Raw genomic sequence first — 16,405 nt, 5'->3', positions numbered from 1 at the left:
AAATACATAATAGTCAATGTAAGATTTAGCGAAAAAATGTTCATCATTCAACCATTCCTCCCACAAAAAACAAGTTAGTTTAAAAGACTTGATTTTTTTTTATATTTTTAACATATTTATTGATAAAACATTTACAATAGAACCCTAATATATACATATAATATTTTTAAATATTCATAGCCCACGGGCTGACTCTAGAAGCTTGCAGGTTGGATCTACAAGACCAGCGAGCCAAGAAAGACTAAACTAAAAAACCTCGTTTTTAAGTAGGCCAAAAAAATTAAACTCTATCCTACTTAATTCAAAAATTGAGTTGGGCCGGCTTCGCGGGTCGAACTCTTTGAGAGCTCTAGCTCTCATCATCAAGACCTATTGTTTTCTCAATTCCTTAGAAAATAGGAATACTTCTCACTATTTTATTTACTAAAGATTTTTTCCCAAATTGGTAAAACACCCGTCAATCCTACACCGTCTGATCATACATCAATCTACTTTCACAGCCGTCCGATTACTCATACGTGCCGCCAACAATCTCTTTCATCTCCTCTCCTCTTCAATTTATTTTTTACTGTAATCAAAGCTAGGGTTTCAGTCGGCCGTCAAATTTCGCGGCGGCGGGTTCAATTCCGGCTTCACATTTATCGAGTTGTACGTGAAATTCTCAACCTGTTACTTTGTATATTTTTATTTTGGAATTTTACTAATTTTATTGTTGTTGAATTTTCGGTTGATTGTATAATGGAGATAGAAGTATGGAGAAGGAACTAGTTGAGCTGTTCGAGAAGGTAAAACGAGCCGCGGATGAAGCTGCGGTAGACGGCGGTGCGGATTCGTCGCCGGAGGAGAGTAGGTGTCTTGACGTTTTGAAGCAGCTTAAGAAGTTTCCTGTCAATTATCAAGTTCTCGTATCTACACAGGTAATGCTACATTCTTCCTTAGCATTTATTTTTGGTTTTGATTTTTGACCTAGAATGTGATAAGTAATTTCGGATACACAAGGTTCTGTTTATCGTGTATATATTGAACGATTCTGGATTATAGAAGGATTGCAGTTGTAAATTTTCAAACTTCGGAAAAAATTGAACTGATAAATGCCTACGAAAGATGTCGTGTGACGATTAAGTTGGAAGGGTTTATGGGAGATTAAGGTGGAAATCATAGAGGAAGCAAAAACACTTGGTGGTTTCATCCAAGTTTTGGTGAATTAGAGTTACCAGAACTCTGCTGTTTTGAGTTGAGAGGTAGCGGATATAGATTTAATGGAGGTGCTGTCAACCCGGTGAATAGAGTTGCTAGGACCTCTACTGATAGGAGTGGAAGGTAGCAGAAGTAGATTAGTTGATCTGCGCGCAAGTTGGTTGTATACCACCGTTATAAAAATTAGTGTTAGATGTCTCCAATTTTGATGTTTAATGTTTGAGGAGATGTGTTCTGTAGCTTTTGGTTGGAAGATTGCTTGTTTCTCAAAGAATCTAAAAAAAATTGCACCTTTTTAGAAAAAAAATATCAAGTTTGAAACTGAATCGGAAAATTTTAAAGAATTTTTCACCCAGCAAATCTGATAAAAATAATCCCCTCAATGACCATACAGGGAAAGAGATATTTTTCAGATATGTTTGTCTGCATCATTTTCCAATTATGCTTTGTTGTCTGTGTCATTGTTTCTCCTTCATTGTTTGTTTTTTATTTGGGAGGGGTTCAAGTTGGTATAGAAATTATGCTCCTCCATCTGAAGAGAGGTTCCATTCCTCGGAGGGATTTATAGACATCTGTTGATAAACATTACATGATTTTTGTACAATTTGTATGTTTTTGGTCAGGCTTATTGTTCACGGTGACAACCTATCACTTGATGTTAGTGAGAAGCATATGATGACTTTTCTGTGTTTGACATAAAGGAAACATGTTTCAGGTGGGTAAGCGTCTTCGACAATTGACAAAACATCCAAGGGAGAAGATCCAGGCTTTGGCATCTGATGTGGTTCAGAACTGGAAGAATATAATCGTAAGAGAAACACTGAAAAATAAGAACAGCAATGGAGTGAATGGGGAATCTGTAAAAGATGAATCTGCTGGTGCTACTGCTAATGGAACCACTAAATCTCAGAGAGCAGAGTCGGTGAAGGTTGAAAAGGTGTCTAGGGTTGATGATGTTAAGGTCGAAAGGATGACTTCAAAAATTGAGGAAGTAGTAAACACAGAAAGTGCCTTTGCTGAGAAAAAGGTTGAACGCGTTATTGTTCTGAAGACTGAAAAGAGTAGCTCTAATGTGGCAGGTGCTGCTCCGCCAAAGTTGGGCGCTCTAATTTATTGCAAAGATTCTGTGCGGGACAAAGTTCGGGAACTCCTTGCAGAGGCTTTATGCAAAGTCTCAGGTGAAGTTGACGAGGAATTGAGGGATGAGGTAAATGCATGTGATCCGTATAGAGTTGCTGTTCAGGTAGAGACTGCAATGTTTGAGAAGTGGGGTAGATCTAATGGTGCCCAGAAGTTTAAGTACAGGTCTATAATGTTTAATATTAAGGATCAAAACAATCAAGATTTTCGGAGAAAAGTTCTTCTGGGGAAGTTCTCTCCTCGTACTATTACTGATTTGGCGCCAGAAGATATGGCAAGCGAAGAAAGGCAAAAGCAGAACGAGAAAATCAAGGAAAAAGCGTTATTCAATAGTGAACGCGGAGCTCCTGTACAGGCTAGTACTGATAAGTTCAAGTGTGGTAGGTGTAAGAAGAGTCAACACCTACTATCAGATGCAAACGCGGAGTGCAGATGAACCTATGACCACATACGTGACATGTGTGAACTGCCAAAATCGCTGGAAGTTCTGCTAAATTCGAGCTAGTATGTCCATTTAGTGAGCTTCATAGGGTACCTCTCTTAGCCATGACATAGTCCCTAGTAAATTGTTTCATTTTTCTTCTTGAAGGTGATGTCAATATGCGCCAAACTTATTTTACTGTTGCTAGATGTTATGACATTGTATTTTTCTCATTTCTAGGATAGGAATTTGCTCTACAGAAAATGCAATGTATTTGAAAGAAACAATAAAATTATTAGATGTGGTTCTGAGCAACTATTGCCTGTTTTCATTTGGTATATTATTATTATTATCACTTAAATTTCTTGCACAGTTATCCCATTTAGGCATAAGTTTAGTTTCGCAATCCTACAAAAGTACTCTAAAATCAAAGCAAATTATATACTATACAATTCTTTAAACTTGTGTCTAATAAATTTACACAGCTTGTGTCTTCTCTAAACTTATGTCTTGCTAAATTAGGTCATAATTACAGATAACATTAATAATACGTTAATTTTTAATAAAATCAGGAGCATGAACAAAAATTGAGATTATTATCTTTGAGTTTGAGGATAAAAATTAAACATAAAAAGGAAGTGAAAAAAATTGATACAATTTAGTCGGGCCAAAGTAAGCATCCAATCACTTAAAAAAACCTATGCCCTATAAACTATTGGGAAAATTACACGGTTGTCATGATTCACCTAATTCATTACGTATTAAAAGAAATGATAGTATACATAGTTTGTATTCAAGAGAGGCACCACTGATTACATGTAGTTTTTTGACAAAAATTCTTTGTTGGTGTTTTTGATGATTTAATAAGTTGTCTGTTAGTTCAAATGGATAGTTAGGTGTTTATAAGTTCAAATGAGGCATGGACCGTGAAATAATTTTTTTTTTTACATTCGAAACTAAAATCTATAGTCAAAATTATGAACATTCAAAATTTCTCTTATGTACACAACTACACTAGTCTCTGGTAAAATGGTCAAAATGTTTTACTTCAAATAATAAATGATATAAAATCTGTGGCATTTGAAAGAAAACTCATTGACCTACAATTTTGTATGTCATGACACACCTAATTCATTATGTACTGAAAGATATGGTAATATACATTGTTTGTCTTCAAGAAAGACACGCATTGAATACATGTAGTTTTTTGACCAAAATTTTTTGTGATTGTTTATGATGTTTTAATAAATTATGTATGTTAGTTCGAAAGGTAATTATAGGTATTTATAAGTTCAAATGAGATATGAACAGTAAAATAGGGTTTCTCTATTTTTGAAACTACCATCTAAAGCAAAAATTATGAACGTTCGGAGTTTCTCATATTTACGACTACACTAGTCTCTGGTAAAATGATCATAATGTTTTACTTCAAACATTAAATGAGACAAAATCGGTGGCATTTGAAAGAAAACTCGTTAACTTACAATTGCATATGTCATGACTCACCTAATTCATTACGTACTAAAAGATATGTTAGTAGACATTGTTTGCCTTCAAGAGAGGCAAACATCGATTACATATAGTTTTTTGACCAATTCTTTTTGGGGTGTTTGTGATGATTTAATAAATTATGTGTATTACTTCGAATGAGTAATTATAAGTATTTATAGGTTCAAATGAGGTATGAACCGTGAAATAGAGTTTTTTCTATATTCGAAACTAATATCTAAAGTCAAAATGATGACGATGGAAGTTTCTTTTATTTACGACCACACTAATCTTTGTAAAATGGCATAATGTGTTACTTCAAACATTAAATATTAAAAAATCGGTGGCATTTGAAAGAAACTCATTGACCTATAATTTTTATACGTCAAAACTCACCTAATTTATTACGTACTAATAGATATTGTAGTATAGATTGTTTGCCTTCAAGAGAGTCACACATTGATTGCATGTAGTCTTTTACTAATATTTTTTGTGGGTGTTTGTGATAATTTAATAAATTACATGTCTTCGTTGAAATGGATATTGTAGGTACTTATAAGTTCAAATGAGGTATGGGCTGTGAAATAGAGTGTTTCCATACCTGAAACTAACATCTAAAGTTAAAATTATGAATGTTCGAAATTTCTCTTATTTACAACTATACTAGTCTCTGATGAAACAGTCATAATGCTCTATTTCAAATATTAAATGATAAAAATTGGTGGCATTTGAAATGATTATACTACTTAATTAGTCAGCATAACTATAATTTTATATAATTACCACTCACGACTAATATTAACCATTAATTATGTGGGTTAACTTCGAGTTTCTATAATTAGGCATGTTTGTATAATTCGCCACACTTTTATAATTAGCAACTAACAATTTTTTTCGTTTGATTTGTCTTTGTATACGATGGTTTGTATTTGTGTATGACAATGATTTCCTTTGGGTTTTCAGTATTATCACCATATACCTTCAGTTTTTTTTTTGTATAACTTTTAAAGTTTGTATAAACGTGTAAATTTTGAATTTTGTATGATATAATTTATATAATGTATTTTGTATAATTGTGTAATGTTCATATGTTTATGTTTGTATCAATTTGTAATTTTGAATTTTATCGTATTTGTATAGTTTCATACTTTATATTACTCAATTAAACAAAAAATCGACGAATTATACAAACTTACCCGATAATTACACAATGAGATGTGAATTATACGAATTATTGCCCCTCTTGCTCACCTCTCTCCTCTCTCTCCCGATCTCGCTCTCGAGATATACAAATACATATGTATATCAGTTAAATCTATACAATTATCTAACCGATAAATATATATATACAATTCACCCCATTCTCTACCCTCTCTAACGCGCCTCTTCCCCCTCTTTCAGTCTCGTTTGCCACTCTCCTCCCTATAACATGTACCTACAAATCGTAATCTTCCCCCTCTTCTAGTCTCGCTCGCCACTCTCCTCCCTATAACATGTACCTACAAATCGTAATTAGCAAACTAAATCTATGGAGCGTAGTTAAAATATTTTGAGTATCTATATGTGAAAGTTCCTCATAAATCTTTTGGTGAGAGATAACAAAGATTTCGTGAAATTAATTGAGATGTGAATATAGTCAATTAATAATTGTTTCTGGTTCCAATGGAAGTGATAATTAATATGTGAAATAGTTAAGGTGCGCGAAAATTGACCCGAACAACACACAGATAATTAAAAAAAATAGTAAAAATTATGTAAATCACATAGTGTAAAACATAAATTACCTCCTATCCCTACTCTTTTTCAATTTACAAAAAATCCCTTATTTTTAAGAAGTTTCTGATACATAATAAAACAGTCGGATACATTATATATTATGCCATTTTATCCGTTTGTTGAGTGATTTGGGGGATTAAAAACTGAAATTTGAATTAATTCCTACTTTTAATATGCTACAATTATTAATCCCATAAAAAAAGGCATTAACTTGTGTGTTTCAAAATCAGTTTTATCCAATATAAAACTCTAAATTAAATTATAATTTTTCATTAGTGATCTTCCCTTTTTTTGGCAGATACGATATTCAAAATTTCCTTGAAGGTAATTTTGTATCCGTTTTCGTAATGAATATTACGATATTGCTAAGGCATTCAGGAATATGGGAGAGTGATGTTACATACAATCAATACAAAAGTGATGAGATAGTGGTTGGGGAAAATATTTCATATATGAATCTAATCTCAGCAATAGTGGTTGGGGAAAATATTTTATATATGAATCTAAGCGGGAACACGAATTGTTGTGGACGATGTGGACAAGAAGGTCACAATAGAAGAACATGTACTTTCTTTCCAAAAGATTCATAATGAATATGTTTCAGGAGTTCCTTTAATAAATGTAATAGTGTAGCATTTGGTTCCACTGTTACACATAAATTCTGATTCAATAAATTTATTTGATCATTTGGCAATGTGTTCTCTAATTCTTTTTTTTTTGTTAAACTCTATTTAAATTTTACATTATATTTATGTATCAAATACTTTATTTTATAATCCTTATTCAAACTTACTTTAATCAATATTAATTGCGGATATTTCACCCAAATTATTGTCAGTTCTAATTTAATTTAATTTAGTAATATAGTATCATGTGTGTAGATACTTAAAAAAATTTCATATTTTGAAGGGCAAATAATTGTTCGTAATATATATAAATCATAGTACTGAATATATCTTATTTGTACAAAAGATATTAATTTTTTTTTAAAAAAAAACTGGCGTGTATCAAGTGTAATAACTAGTATCACTGTTTGTGATATTATATATTTTGATATTTCATGTATCATATACAAAATATAATTACGTATATCATTTTCTTTTTTTGTATCATGCAATATATTTACGTATATATAATAAGTGTTTTTTTTATGACAATAATTACATTAATGTAATTATTATTATAGTTTTGATACAATAATGACATTAATGTGTCCCACTAACAGTATACATAATTCCTGAATTCATAACGGTAATAAAAATAAAATTAAAGTAATAGAATAAACAATTTTAAAAATCAAAACACTTTCATAATTTAACAATATGTGTTGTTATGTTAATAAATACTTCAAACATCTTGTTTAACTCCAAAAAACAAAACAAAAAAAATCAAACATTGAAAACTAACTAGCCTACATTAACAATTTCATCTTCAGATGATGGGTTTAATACATTCTTCATTCTTGAAGGGTCATCACTGTTGCTAACATATCCAGCATTCATCTTGTCGAGACCATACTTCAATAAAAGTATCGCATATCTTTTGCGAAGATAGCTACTCTCAAAACTATTACATGACATGTTGATTTTGTCACTCAGAAATTCTGCATATACAACTACGAACAGTCCGCAATCACTACAAAAACAATAAGATTAATTATAAGGATGAAATAGATACAAAAAATAAAATAAAATAATAAACAATACTCACAGGCTATCACTTATTTGTTGCATGTTGTCTTGAGCAAACTCCACATTAAACGAATGTTGTGGACCCAAAAGTTCTCCAGTTTTCTTGTCTTTATATGCATCCAATGCTGTCCATTCTGTTCTAACAACATATCATAAGTCAGTCAAAATGATACTTAACAGACACTTTATAGCCTAACATGATACAAAAAATGCAAAGTTGTACTTGATACATAAAGGTAACTACAGTTATAAGTCTGTCTACTTGATACTAACATGATACAAAAAATGCAAAGTTGTTAATATGATACATAAAATGCAAAAATAAACTTGATACATAATTCTAACTACATATCATAAGTCAGTCAAAATGATACTTAACAGACACTTTATAGCCTAACATGATACAAAAAATGCAAAGTTGTACTTGATACATAAGTGTAACTACAGTTATAAGTCTGTCTACTTGATACTTTATTAAACGACAAACTTTAACATGATACATGAAACATAAATTGTGCTTGATACATAATTGTAACAACACAATGCAAACCAGTTATAATGATACTTATGTTGATTCAAACATACATATAATTCTATAATTTGAAATTTAAACTTAAGTTTACATATTCTCTATAATTTGAAATTTAAATTTACATACACTTTAGACAACAACATGATCAAATATACTATATCTGATAAATTGGAAAACAACATTATATGTTATATGTGATAATTGATACAGGAAATTAACATTATATGCTTATTAAAGATCTAATAAGCATAAACCCCAAAAAGAGGTGACAACCAAGAAGAGGGGCAACTGGGTTTTGATTTACATAATTTTTTTTTTATTTTCAACTTATTTATACATTAGTCATACTTAATAAACAAAATGTACAAAAAAAATAGTATTTTCTGTATCAAATAAATAATCTAAAAAATATAAAAATATTTTTTCTGATAATACAGAAAAGTCATTGCATGTGACAAAAAAAATTTACAAAAAAAAAAATAAAATCGAAATACGTACCGATGGTAGTGGAGGTCTGGATATGACCATTGCAAGCTTTCTACCCCTTTTCTTGGGTGTCTTTGCATGTGCCTCTTTTTGTGTTTTATGCTTCTTCGAACTTTGCTTATCCATTTTTAGAAGATTATGCAAGCTCTTAGACTTGTTTTCAACCAATTTCGGATCTTCAAAAATATAGATTTGTTTAGAGTTTGAAGTGATTATTTGAGTAATCCCAATACTAAATGACGGATGATCCATGAAATATTAGAAAAATAGAAGAATGAAAAGAGAGAATCGAAGAAGAACACAATACCTTTCAAGAATATTGGACGAAAATGGCGGACAGAGTAGACGAAATTGGCGATTTTGATTTTCAAAGGCGGACAGAGTAGACAAAAATGGTGGACAGATTAGACGAAGGCGGACGGACGGAGAGCACAATTTTGAATTTCAAAGGCTGACAGAGTAGACAAAAATAGCGGACAGATTAGACGAAGGCTGACAGACGGAGAGCACAAATTTTAATTTTCAAAATTGAAAAGATGAACAGTTGAGAAATTGATGCATTAATTTTGGGAGTGATGTAAATAAGTTCTTTATTTGGGGAAAATAAAGAGTAAAATTAGGGGTAAGATTTAATTGGTTAGGATTTATTAGGATTCTAATTTAATAATGTATCTGTTAGATTAAATTTATTAAAAAATAGGAATTTTAGTATTTTTTAAAAAAATAAGGGAAATATGGAGAATATGTAAACTTAAGTTGTATATTCAGGTAACAATTGGATCAAAGTCTTCGAGGGTATTCTAGTCATTTACTAATTTATAAGTAAATTAATCTCAAGCTAATTAGTGAAAAGAAGATCAATTTGAAGCTTAAGGCTTTTTAGGGTTTACAGAGTGCTTACAATTTGGGGAAGAAGAAGAAGAAAGCTAAGAAGAGAAAATTTCAGTTGAAGGTAGCCATGAAAAGTGGAGGAAGGAAGAATTTGAAAAGGGCTATTGAGGAAGACAATTTTACCATTGAACAAGGTCAAAGCATTATGCAAGTTGTCGACCTTCGAGGTTCCAATCTTATTCAAGTATGATTTCTTTTTACTGTAAATACTTCTTCTTTCTTTAATTATCTGTTGTATGATTCATTTTTGTGATCTGGGTATGAGTTTTCCTGTCTCAAAATTCAATTTTTCTTATTGTAAATTCATGTTCTTTCTTTAATGTCTCTGTTACAGTGCATTGTTTTGATTTGTGTTTGAGATTTTTGTTCTAGAATTTCAGCATATTCTACTGTATGTTCGAGTTAATTCCTCTGGTATCTGTTTAAGAATTCATTTTTTTACTCGGTTTGAGCTTTCTGAGCTTGCTTTACATACTTGATTTTGGATATGCTTACTTGAGCTGAGGTGAGGTAGTGGTAAGTCTGCTTATGGTCTACGAGGAAGACCCCACTTGTGAGATTTCATGGGGTATATTGCTGTTACTCGAGCTGGGGGTCTATTGGAAATAGTCTCTCCGCCTTCACTGTTGGAAATAGTCTCTCCGCCTTCACAAGGAAGCAGTGAGGCTTCGGACACACCACCTCCCTAGACCGTACTTGTGGGATTGCACTGGGTATGTTGTTGAGCTTTTTGGTCTCAAGATTCAATTTTTCCTCTGGTAAATTCATGTCATGTTCTTTCTTTGTGTGTTACAGTGCACTGTTTTGATTTGGGTTTGAGATTTCTGGTTTAGAATTTCAATATATCCTACTGTAAGTTCATGTTCATTCTTTGGTATCTGTTTAAGAACTCACTGGGTATGAGCTTTCCGTCTTAATATTCAATATTTGCTATTGTAAAGTCATGTTCTTTCTTAAGTATCTGCTTTTCAATGCATTTTTATTATTAGGGTTTGAGCCATTTTGTCTCAAATTTCAGTTTTTTCTATTGTGAGTTCATGTTCATTCTTTCATATCTGTTTAAGATTTCATTTTTTATCTATGAGCTTCTTGTTCTCAAAATTCCATTTTTTCTTATTGCGAAGGTAATGGATGCGAAAGGTGAAAATTCATTAGCAATATTTCCAGCTAAATTCCAGAAGAGCATGTGGATAAAACGAGGTTTGATCATATAATCCTCTAGAATTTGGGAATTTTGTTCATCTAGTTGTCGATTTAGTAATGCTCATCATGTCATTGATTATGTGAGAAGGATGTAAAGTTGTTTTCTTTCAGTTCACTATTTATTCTTTTTGTCAACTAAATGAATAGGCAACTTTGTTGTGGTTGATGAGAGTGGGCGAGAGGAAGCTGTTGAATCAGGTAGAAAAGTGGGATGTGTTGTTACGAAGGTACTCTATTTTGAACAAGTTCGTGTGCTTCAGAAGTCTGCAGAATGGTGAGAACCTAATATTCAAAGAAATGTTACTATCACCCTTCGTTTTTGGTTTAATATATATCTTTAGATCAGAATGAAATGGTCTTACTCCTCTGAAAATGACTTCAAAGAGCTGCTCTGAGGGTCCTATGTTTACTCCCACCTTCTAATCATGTGAAATTTTAAGATTGATCATTGATTTGTCCTCGGGGTCTATCGGAAACAACCTCTCTACCCCACAAAGATAGGGTAAGATATGCATACACCAACCTCTGCAAACTTCACTTGTGCGATCACACTGTTTATGTTGTTGTTGATCATTGATGTTCTGACAGGGAAAACCCCCCAATTTTGCTGATTTGAAGCAATGTCGTGTTTCTTCCTTGGATTTTGTGTTTCCACTGAAATATGGGCTGTAGGAGTCAATTAATTTTGAATGTGTATTTTCACATCCATCATTTTGGGAGATTTTAAACTTCTTTTTCACCAATTATTCAGTTCGTTTTGTTATAGTAGTTGCCATTTGGATTACAACATAAAGACTCTCGCGGCACCTAGCCTAGATGTATATTATTGCCCCATAAAAGTTTTTGGCACATTTCTTTTTCCCCCTCTGCACAGGGAAAGAATCGAGATACGAGTACAACCATACTTGACAGTCCCTAGTTTTGATATACGCAAAAGAGTCTGTCTTTGGAGACAATATGTTCTTTTGGAAGGTCGTATTACTGCTTACTGTTCTCCCCTCCGCAACACCCCATACAGAAAATTAAAGGAAAAGCATGAAGCAAGGGAACTTAACATTTTCAAATAGCTTAATGCTCCGTAAACCTTCTTATGCAGGCCAGAGATTTTCAAATCCATAGCAGTAGAGAGCTCAAAGCAAGATATAGTGTCACAGATTGAAGAGGATGAAGACTCAAGTGATGATGATGGACTTCCTCCTTTAGAATCTAATACAAACAGAGTAAATCCTTTTCAGATGGCGACGGAATCTGATTCAGATTCTGATTCTTGATCATGGCATTGTAACTCATACCTTCTTTTTGTGGATAAAGCAACTAAGAGTAAAAACATTGTTGTGTCCTTAGGCTAATTAAATTTTGGAATCTGTATGAATTAAAGTGACTTTGATATAGTTAACATGCCAAGCAATTTGTAAATTCCTTTTTAAGTTTTGCAGTGTTTGTTTTATAATATGCCATTTATGCCCTTTTGTGAATTTCATCTTGAAAATAACATACAGACTTCTTCTCATTCATATCCTGACTATGAAGGTTGCGCGTTTTCCAGTTTGAAATTAAGTCGTGATATAATGTGCATTAGCACAGAGGAAAGACCCATCATGATGGAGAAAGTTGACAATATTTGTGGTTATTGTTGAATGATTCCTCAATAGGGTCTTGCAAATGCAAGAAATGCAATTCTGCATGCATTGGCTATGTCATCGTATAGAATAAAACTTCATCCTTAGAACACTAATGCGTTCATACATGAAATCAACAATATATCCAATGTAATATTACAAGCGTATGTACATGAAATCATACACAAGTATAGTCCATATCAAAGCTTGTACTGCTATTACAATGATATACCCCATAGTACACATAAGACCAGAGGTTTTACTGTACACACATTGACAACATCCAAAAAATGACAGATTTAAAAATGGTTCAGCACTATCAATAAGCAGTATGCATCATCTTTTTCCAGTTTTAGCTTCTCCACTCTTTCTTCTGTCCAACTTTGGCTTGCCTATCTTGTGTAGATAAGACAATGTTAGCATTTTGCCTTCACAGCCGTTACGATGTTCTCCTTCAGATATTTGAATTGATATATTCATGATAATAACACAGAACGAGGGAGGACAAGAAAGCTGCCCAAATGAAACTGATATACAAAATTCCAGCGACAATTGCAGTTGTGAGGTCTCGTCGAAGTTACATGAAGAAATTTCAGCTCTGTTGGCATTACTTGATCATGGAAAATAGAGATTATATCTTAAGGTTTCCTCTAAGTGATGGAACTAATAAAAGCTGTCTACCAGCACATTTTACCATCTGCTCATCCTCTGAGTGGGTAGAAGCAGACCTAGTATACATCATTGTAGTGGATACCAGTACATCATCTCCAAATCCGCATGCTCCGAAAAATGGCCTAGGGAAGTATAGGGTAAAACAATTACAAGCCTAGAAATTTCTCCTTCAAAATAACAGTAGGGAAGTTGTCTTGATCAGACATAAACATATAGGACAATTTAACAGATAAAAAGCTCCAGCATGGAAGAATGTCTATTAGGAATTTTAATCAATTCACTCTTGAGCTAAATAGTTTTAGTTTAAAGTTTCAAGGATCAGTTTTGCAAGGATGTCTGCATTGTATGCCATAATTGTTAGCTTATACATATTCATGCAACAAAGACATCAAGCATGCCAAAAAACTAATGGTTAGATCAACAAAAATATCTCTTAGTCCATTTTTGTGGTTGCTTGGATGAAACAAATGCAAAGCATTTTATTCAGCACAATAAACTTAAGGGAAGAAACTAATAAAAGTAGCAAACAAGTAATGAACTCACTTCTGTTGATCAGAACAGAGGGCTGCTATGTCATATATGTCTCTGTTCACAAGAATACTGCCAGAAAATTGAGCTTCATGAACTTGAGAAAGACGATCAAAAGGAGAACTCGTGAAAGCATTATACATCTACAAAGTCTAGCTTGTAAATAGCAAAAGAAGCTTCAATAACTATGGTTAGAATGCATGTAGAAAGAGATTGTTTTTTCCTTTTTCGGATGGGGAGCAAGAGAGGGGGTTAATGTTCCAAAATGAAATTTCAAACCATTATATGTGAAGAGCTTATATAGGTTGTATCAGCCTCTGCCTATATGTGCCTATAGGGGATATAGGCTATAAGAATATAATGAAAACAAGACAGCATAGATACCTTAGTATCCTTTGAACTATCTTCCTGCCAATGCCTCTTCTTCGTAGTGAAGGGATGACCTGCAAATTACTGAAGCACAATCACATGAATACTCCATAGATTATCAATATCCCATGATATCAGAACTAAAGTTACATGCTGGCACTGTATTCCAGATTTTCCTCACTGCTTAATGCATTCCCTCAACACCCCAGATGGCCAGAAGATCCTTTACTGAAAAGGGCAGTAACCTATTTTTTCTTCTTCTTTTAAGGTTCATTGGTAACTTTAGCATGTACAATACTGCACAGAAGTTCGACAGAATTAAGAGTAATGCAGATGCCATTAACTCTTAAAATGAATACGCAAGAAGGATTTGGTGTTAGTATTGGTAAAAAGAAGCTGCATTGTGCATGTATGTCACACACCCTCCAAACTTTACCTTTTCCCTTTTTCAACCTTACCATTAGTAGAGATTTAAACATAATACAGCACAAACCGAAAAAAACTCTCAGTACTTCAGCAATCTAATTGCATTGATAAAGAGCAAACTTTAATGGAGGCTCAGCCACACGTCCTTCAGACGTTCCTAAAAATGCTCTAATTTCAGTACTAGATATATAATATCAACATCCAAATTCATTGAAATCCCCTATTCAATCCTCATCACCAGTCAGCTAATACTTATAGTTGTCCTCCTATGAACAAGTTCAATCAAACTATAGCACCCCTCCTCCCTTTGAACTCCGGAGATTTGGTTTTCACTAATATCCAAGTGTTGCTTAATACAAGAATGGAAAAAGGCCTAATATACCACTCAACACTGGAAACTTTGTGATTTAGAACGGATATATCATTTGTTACAAGAGTGACTTACATATACCTCTACCGTTACCTAAATGGCCCGGATACATCACCCACAATCATATTCCACATAAAGATAATTCTTTTTACTAAAAAAAAACACATTTGTATATCAACTTTTAATTTTACCATAACATCATAGATCGCAGCAGTCAGCCCGGAATCAGAAACAGCACGTCCAAATCCAACCAATTCTCCATTTCCCGGCGTCACAGGCACTACCTTTCCGATCCAATCTCCACCAATACCAGTTAAACCCGACCCGGATACATTCTCCGGAGCCAAATCAGGTACAGATTCGGGTTTCGTAAACACCGAAGCAACAACGTAGCTATGAAGTAAAGCTTTTCGGAGCTTGTCGATATCTACCGGCTCAACTCTACCTTCGGAGTTCAGTTTCGGAAAACGGTGACAAGAATGGTTGCATGCAGTATAGAGGTCTCTAAGGTGAATTGGATTTACGTCGTTAGGGTTTGTTGAGATGAATAGTGGCGGCGGCGTTGGCCTGATTTGAGAGACTGTTGGCTGAGTGAAGCGGCGGAATTTGGAGGGAAGATAACCGCCGTTCACGGCGGCGGCAACTGCCATGTTTTTTTGGGCTTTTTTTTTCTTCCTTTTTTACCCTTTATCTATTTTGGCTTTTGGATAATTTCAACTAACTCCCTTGAAATTTCGGTAACTAATACTTTACTCCCTTGTAGTTTTTAACATTATCCAAAATTCCTTCTTTTTTTTTTTTAAGCACTTTCTTATGTGTAAATAATTTAAATCGATTTTAACATACAACTAAATGCTTCAACTCATTTTCATTGTCTCATAGACACTTGATGCTTACGTGACACATTATTTTTTAAAAATGTTTAACAATTTCAATCAATTGATAATTAATTATATCATAAAAATTATTGATCGAGCTATCAATGTTAAAAGTATTTATGATGTACAATCGAACACTTGAAGAGAATCTATCGAAACTAAGCCTCGCACATGAGTTTCAAAACATTTTGCAAATGCCCCGTCTAGAGATGAGCCCTGAATGAATCATAAAAATCACTTATTGAACATTGATTTGATATAATTAAAAATTTGTTATTTTATCTGTGTTGTCACGATTTGTGAGTTATTATAATATTTACTTGCCTTAATCATTATTATTAAAGTTTGATTTTTTCTAGTTTTTATCGAGGAATGTTGTAAATTGTCTCAATATAAGGTACTTTCTATACTTCAATTCATGTGATATAATTTGATTATATATAAATTTTAAAGATTTTTCTCCCTCTAAAATTCTAAATGAAGCCTAGAAGAAGATGACTCGCACAAACAGAATAGCCAAACCAATCCAACTAGTTAATTTATGAGATCTTATCGATCAACAAACTAGAGACGGATGACCACGATTCCAACCTTACCCACATCAAAGGTGTACTAATCAATGAAGCCACGAAACCAACTTTTTTTTTTGACAAAATAAATTAAGCTTAATCGGTAATATAAAATAAATAACAAATATTTTTATAAGTATAAATAATTC

The 16,405-nt window shown here is 33.0% G+C and overlaps 3 protein-coding genes and 1 long non-coding RNA gene across 7 annotated transcripts; 2 read left to right on the top strand and 2 right to left on the bottom strand.

The window, feature by feature from the left end:
* Positions 1-432: 432 nt before the first annotated feature.
* Positions 433-3,096, top strand: LOC107018668 (transcription elongation factor TFIIS-like). Of its 3 annotated transcripts, none has more exons than XM_015219209.2 (3): positions 433-648; positions 745-917; positions 1,913-3,096. In XM_015219209.2, the coding sequence occupies exons 2-3, from the start codon at positions 753-755 to the stop codon at positions 2,771-2,773; spliced, it is 1,026 nt and encodes a 341-aa protein (XP_015074695.1). In that variant the 5' UTR covers positions 433-648; positions 745-752; the 3' UTR covers positions 2,774-3,096. The 3 variants fall into 3 exon arrangements, with proteins under 3 accessions (XP_015074695.1, XP_027773160.1, XP_015074694.1); XM_027917359.1 differs by having other exon boundaries at positions 740-917; XM_015219208.2 differs by having other exon boundaries at positions 435-648; positions 749-917.
* A 4,213-nt stretch (positions 3,097-7,309) lies between these two features.
* On the bottom strand, positions 7,310-7,841 carry LOC114077363. The gene is made up of 2 exons (XR_003578672.1): positions 7,733-7,841; positions 7,310-7,657 (listed from the first exon to the last, which is right to left on the bottom strand). It is a non-coding gene; the product is annotated as an uncharacterized LOC114077363 (long non-coding RNA).
* A 1,736-nt stretch (positions 7,842-9,577) lies between these two features.
* LOC107018806 (probable RNA-binding protein EIF1AD) lies at positions 9,578-12,300 on the top strand. The gene is made up of 4 exons (XM_015219383.2): positions 9,578-9,806; positions 10,747-10,822; positions 10,973-11,099; positions 11,922-12,300. The coding sequence occupies exons 1-4, from the start codon at positions 9,690-9,692 to the stop codon at positions 12,094-12,096; spliced, it is 495 nt and encodes a 164-aa protein (XP_015074869.1). The 5' UTR covers positions 9,578-9,689; the 3' UTR covers positions 12,097-12,300.
* A 228-nt stretch (positions 12,301-12,528) lies between these two features.
* On the bottom strand, positions 12,529-15,495 carry LOC107018541. Of its 2 annotated transcripts, XM_015219047.2 has the most exons (4): positions 15,001-15,492; positions 14,029-14,087; positions 13,660-13,716; positions 12,529-13,238 (listed from the first exon to the last, which is right to left on the bottom strand). In XM_015219047.2, exons 1-4 carry the CDS (start codon positions 15,457-15,459, stop codon positions 13,076-13,078), a joined length of 738 nt encoding a protein of 245 aa, XP_015074533.1. In that variant the 5' UTR covers positions 15,460-15,492; the 3' UTR covers positions 12,529-13,075. The 2 variants fall into 2 exon arrangements, with proteins under 2 accessions (XP_015074533.1, XP_015074534.1); XM_015219048.2 differs by lacking the exon at positions 13,660-13,716 and having other exon boundaries at positions 15,001-15,495.
* Positions 15,496-16,405: the final 910 nt, after the last annotated feature.

This window comes from Solanum pennellii, chromosome 5 (genome assembly GCF_001406875.1).
Source record: "Solanum pennellii chromosome 5, SPENNV200".
Taxonomy (NCBI): domain Eukaryota; kingdom Viridiplantae; phylum Streptophyta; class Magnoliopsida; order Solanales; family Solanaceae; genus Solanum; species Solanum pennellii.
Note: the sequence above shows the minus strand (reverse complement) of the source record. Positions and strands in the feature narration are given on the sequence as shown.

What these genes read in the sequence shown, in the direction of transcription:
- LOC107018806 (XM_015219383.2), top strand. Translation starts at nt 9,690, where the DNA reads ATGAAAAGTGGAGGAAGGAAGAATTTGAAAAGGGCTATTGAGGAAGAC. An exon ending in GAGCATGTGGATAAAACGAG is followed by an intron (nt 10,823 to 10,972) that starts GTTTGATCATAT and finishes CTAAATGAATAG; the next exon opens with GCAACTTTGTTGTGGTTGAT. An exon ending in CTTCAGAAGTCTGCAGAATG is followed by an intron (nt 11,100 to 11,921) that starts GTGAGAACCTAA and finishes CTTCTTATGCAG; the next exon opens with GCCAGAGATTTTCAAATCCA.
- LOC107018668 (XM_015219209.2), top strand. Translation starts at nt 753, where the DNA reads ATGGAGAAGGAACTAGTTGAGCTGTTCGAGAAGGTAAAACGAGCCGCG. An exon ending in AAGTTCTCGTATCTACACAG is followed by an intron (nt 918 to 1,912) that starts GTAATGCTACAT and finishes AACATGTTTCAG; the next exon opens with GTGGGTAAGCGTCTTCGACA.
- LOC107018541 (XM_015219047.2), bottom strand. Translation starts at nt 15,459, where the DNA reads ATGGCAGTTGCCGCCGCCGTGAACGGCGGTTATCTTCCCTCCAAATTC. An exon ending in CTGCGATCTATGATGTTATG is followed by an intron (nt 14,088 to 15,000) that starts GTAAAATTAAAA and finishes AGTAATTTGCAG; the next exon opens with GTCATCCCTTCACTACGAAG. An exon ending in ATAGTTCAAAGGATACTAAG is followed by an intron (nt 13,717 to 14,028) that starts GTATCTATGCTG and finishes ATTTTCTGGCAG; the next exon opens with TATTCTTGTGAACAGAGACA.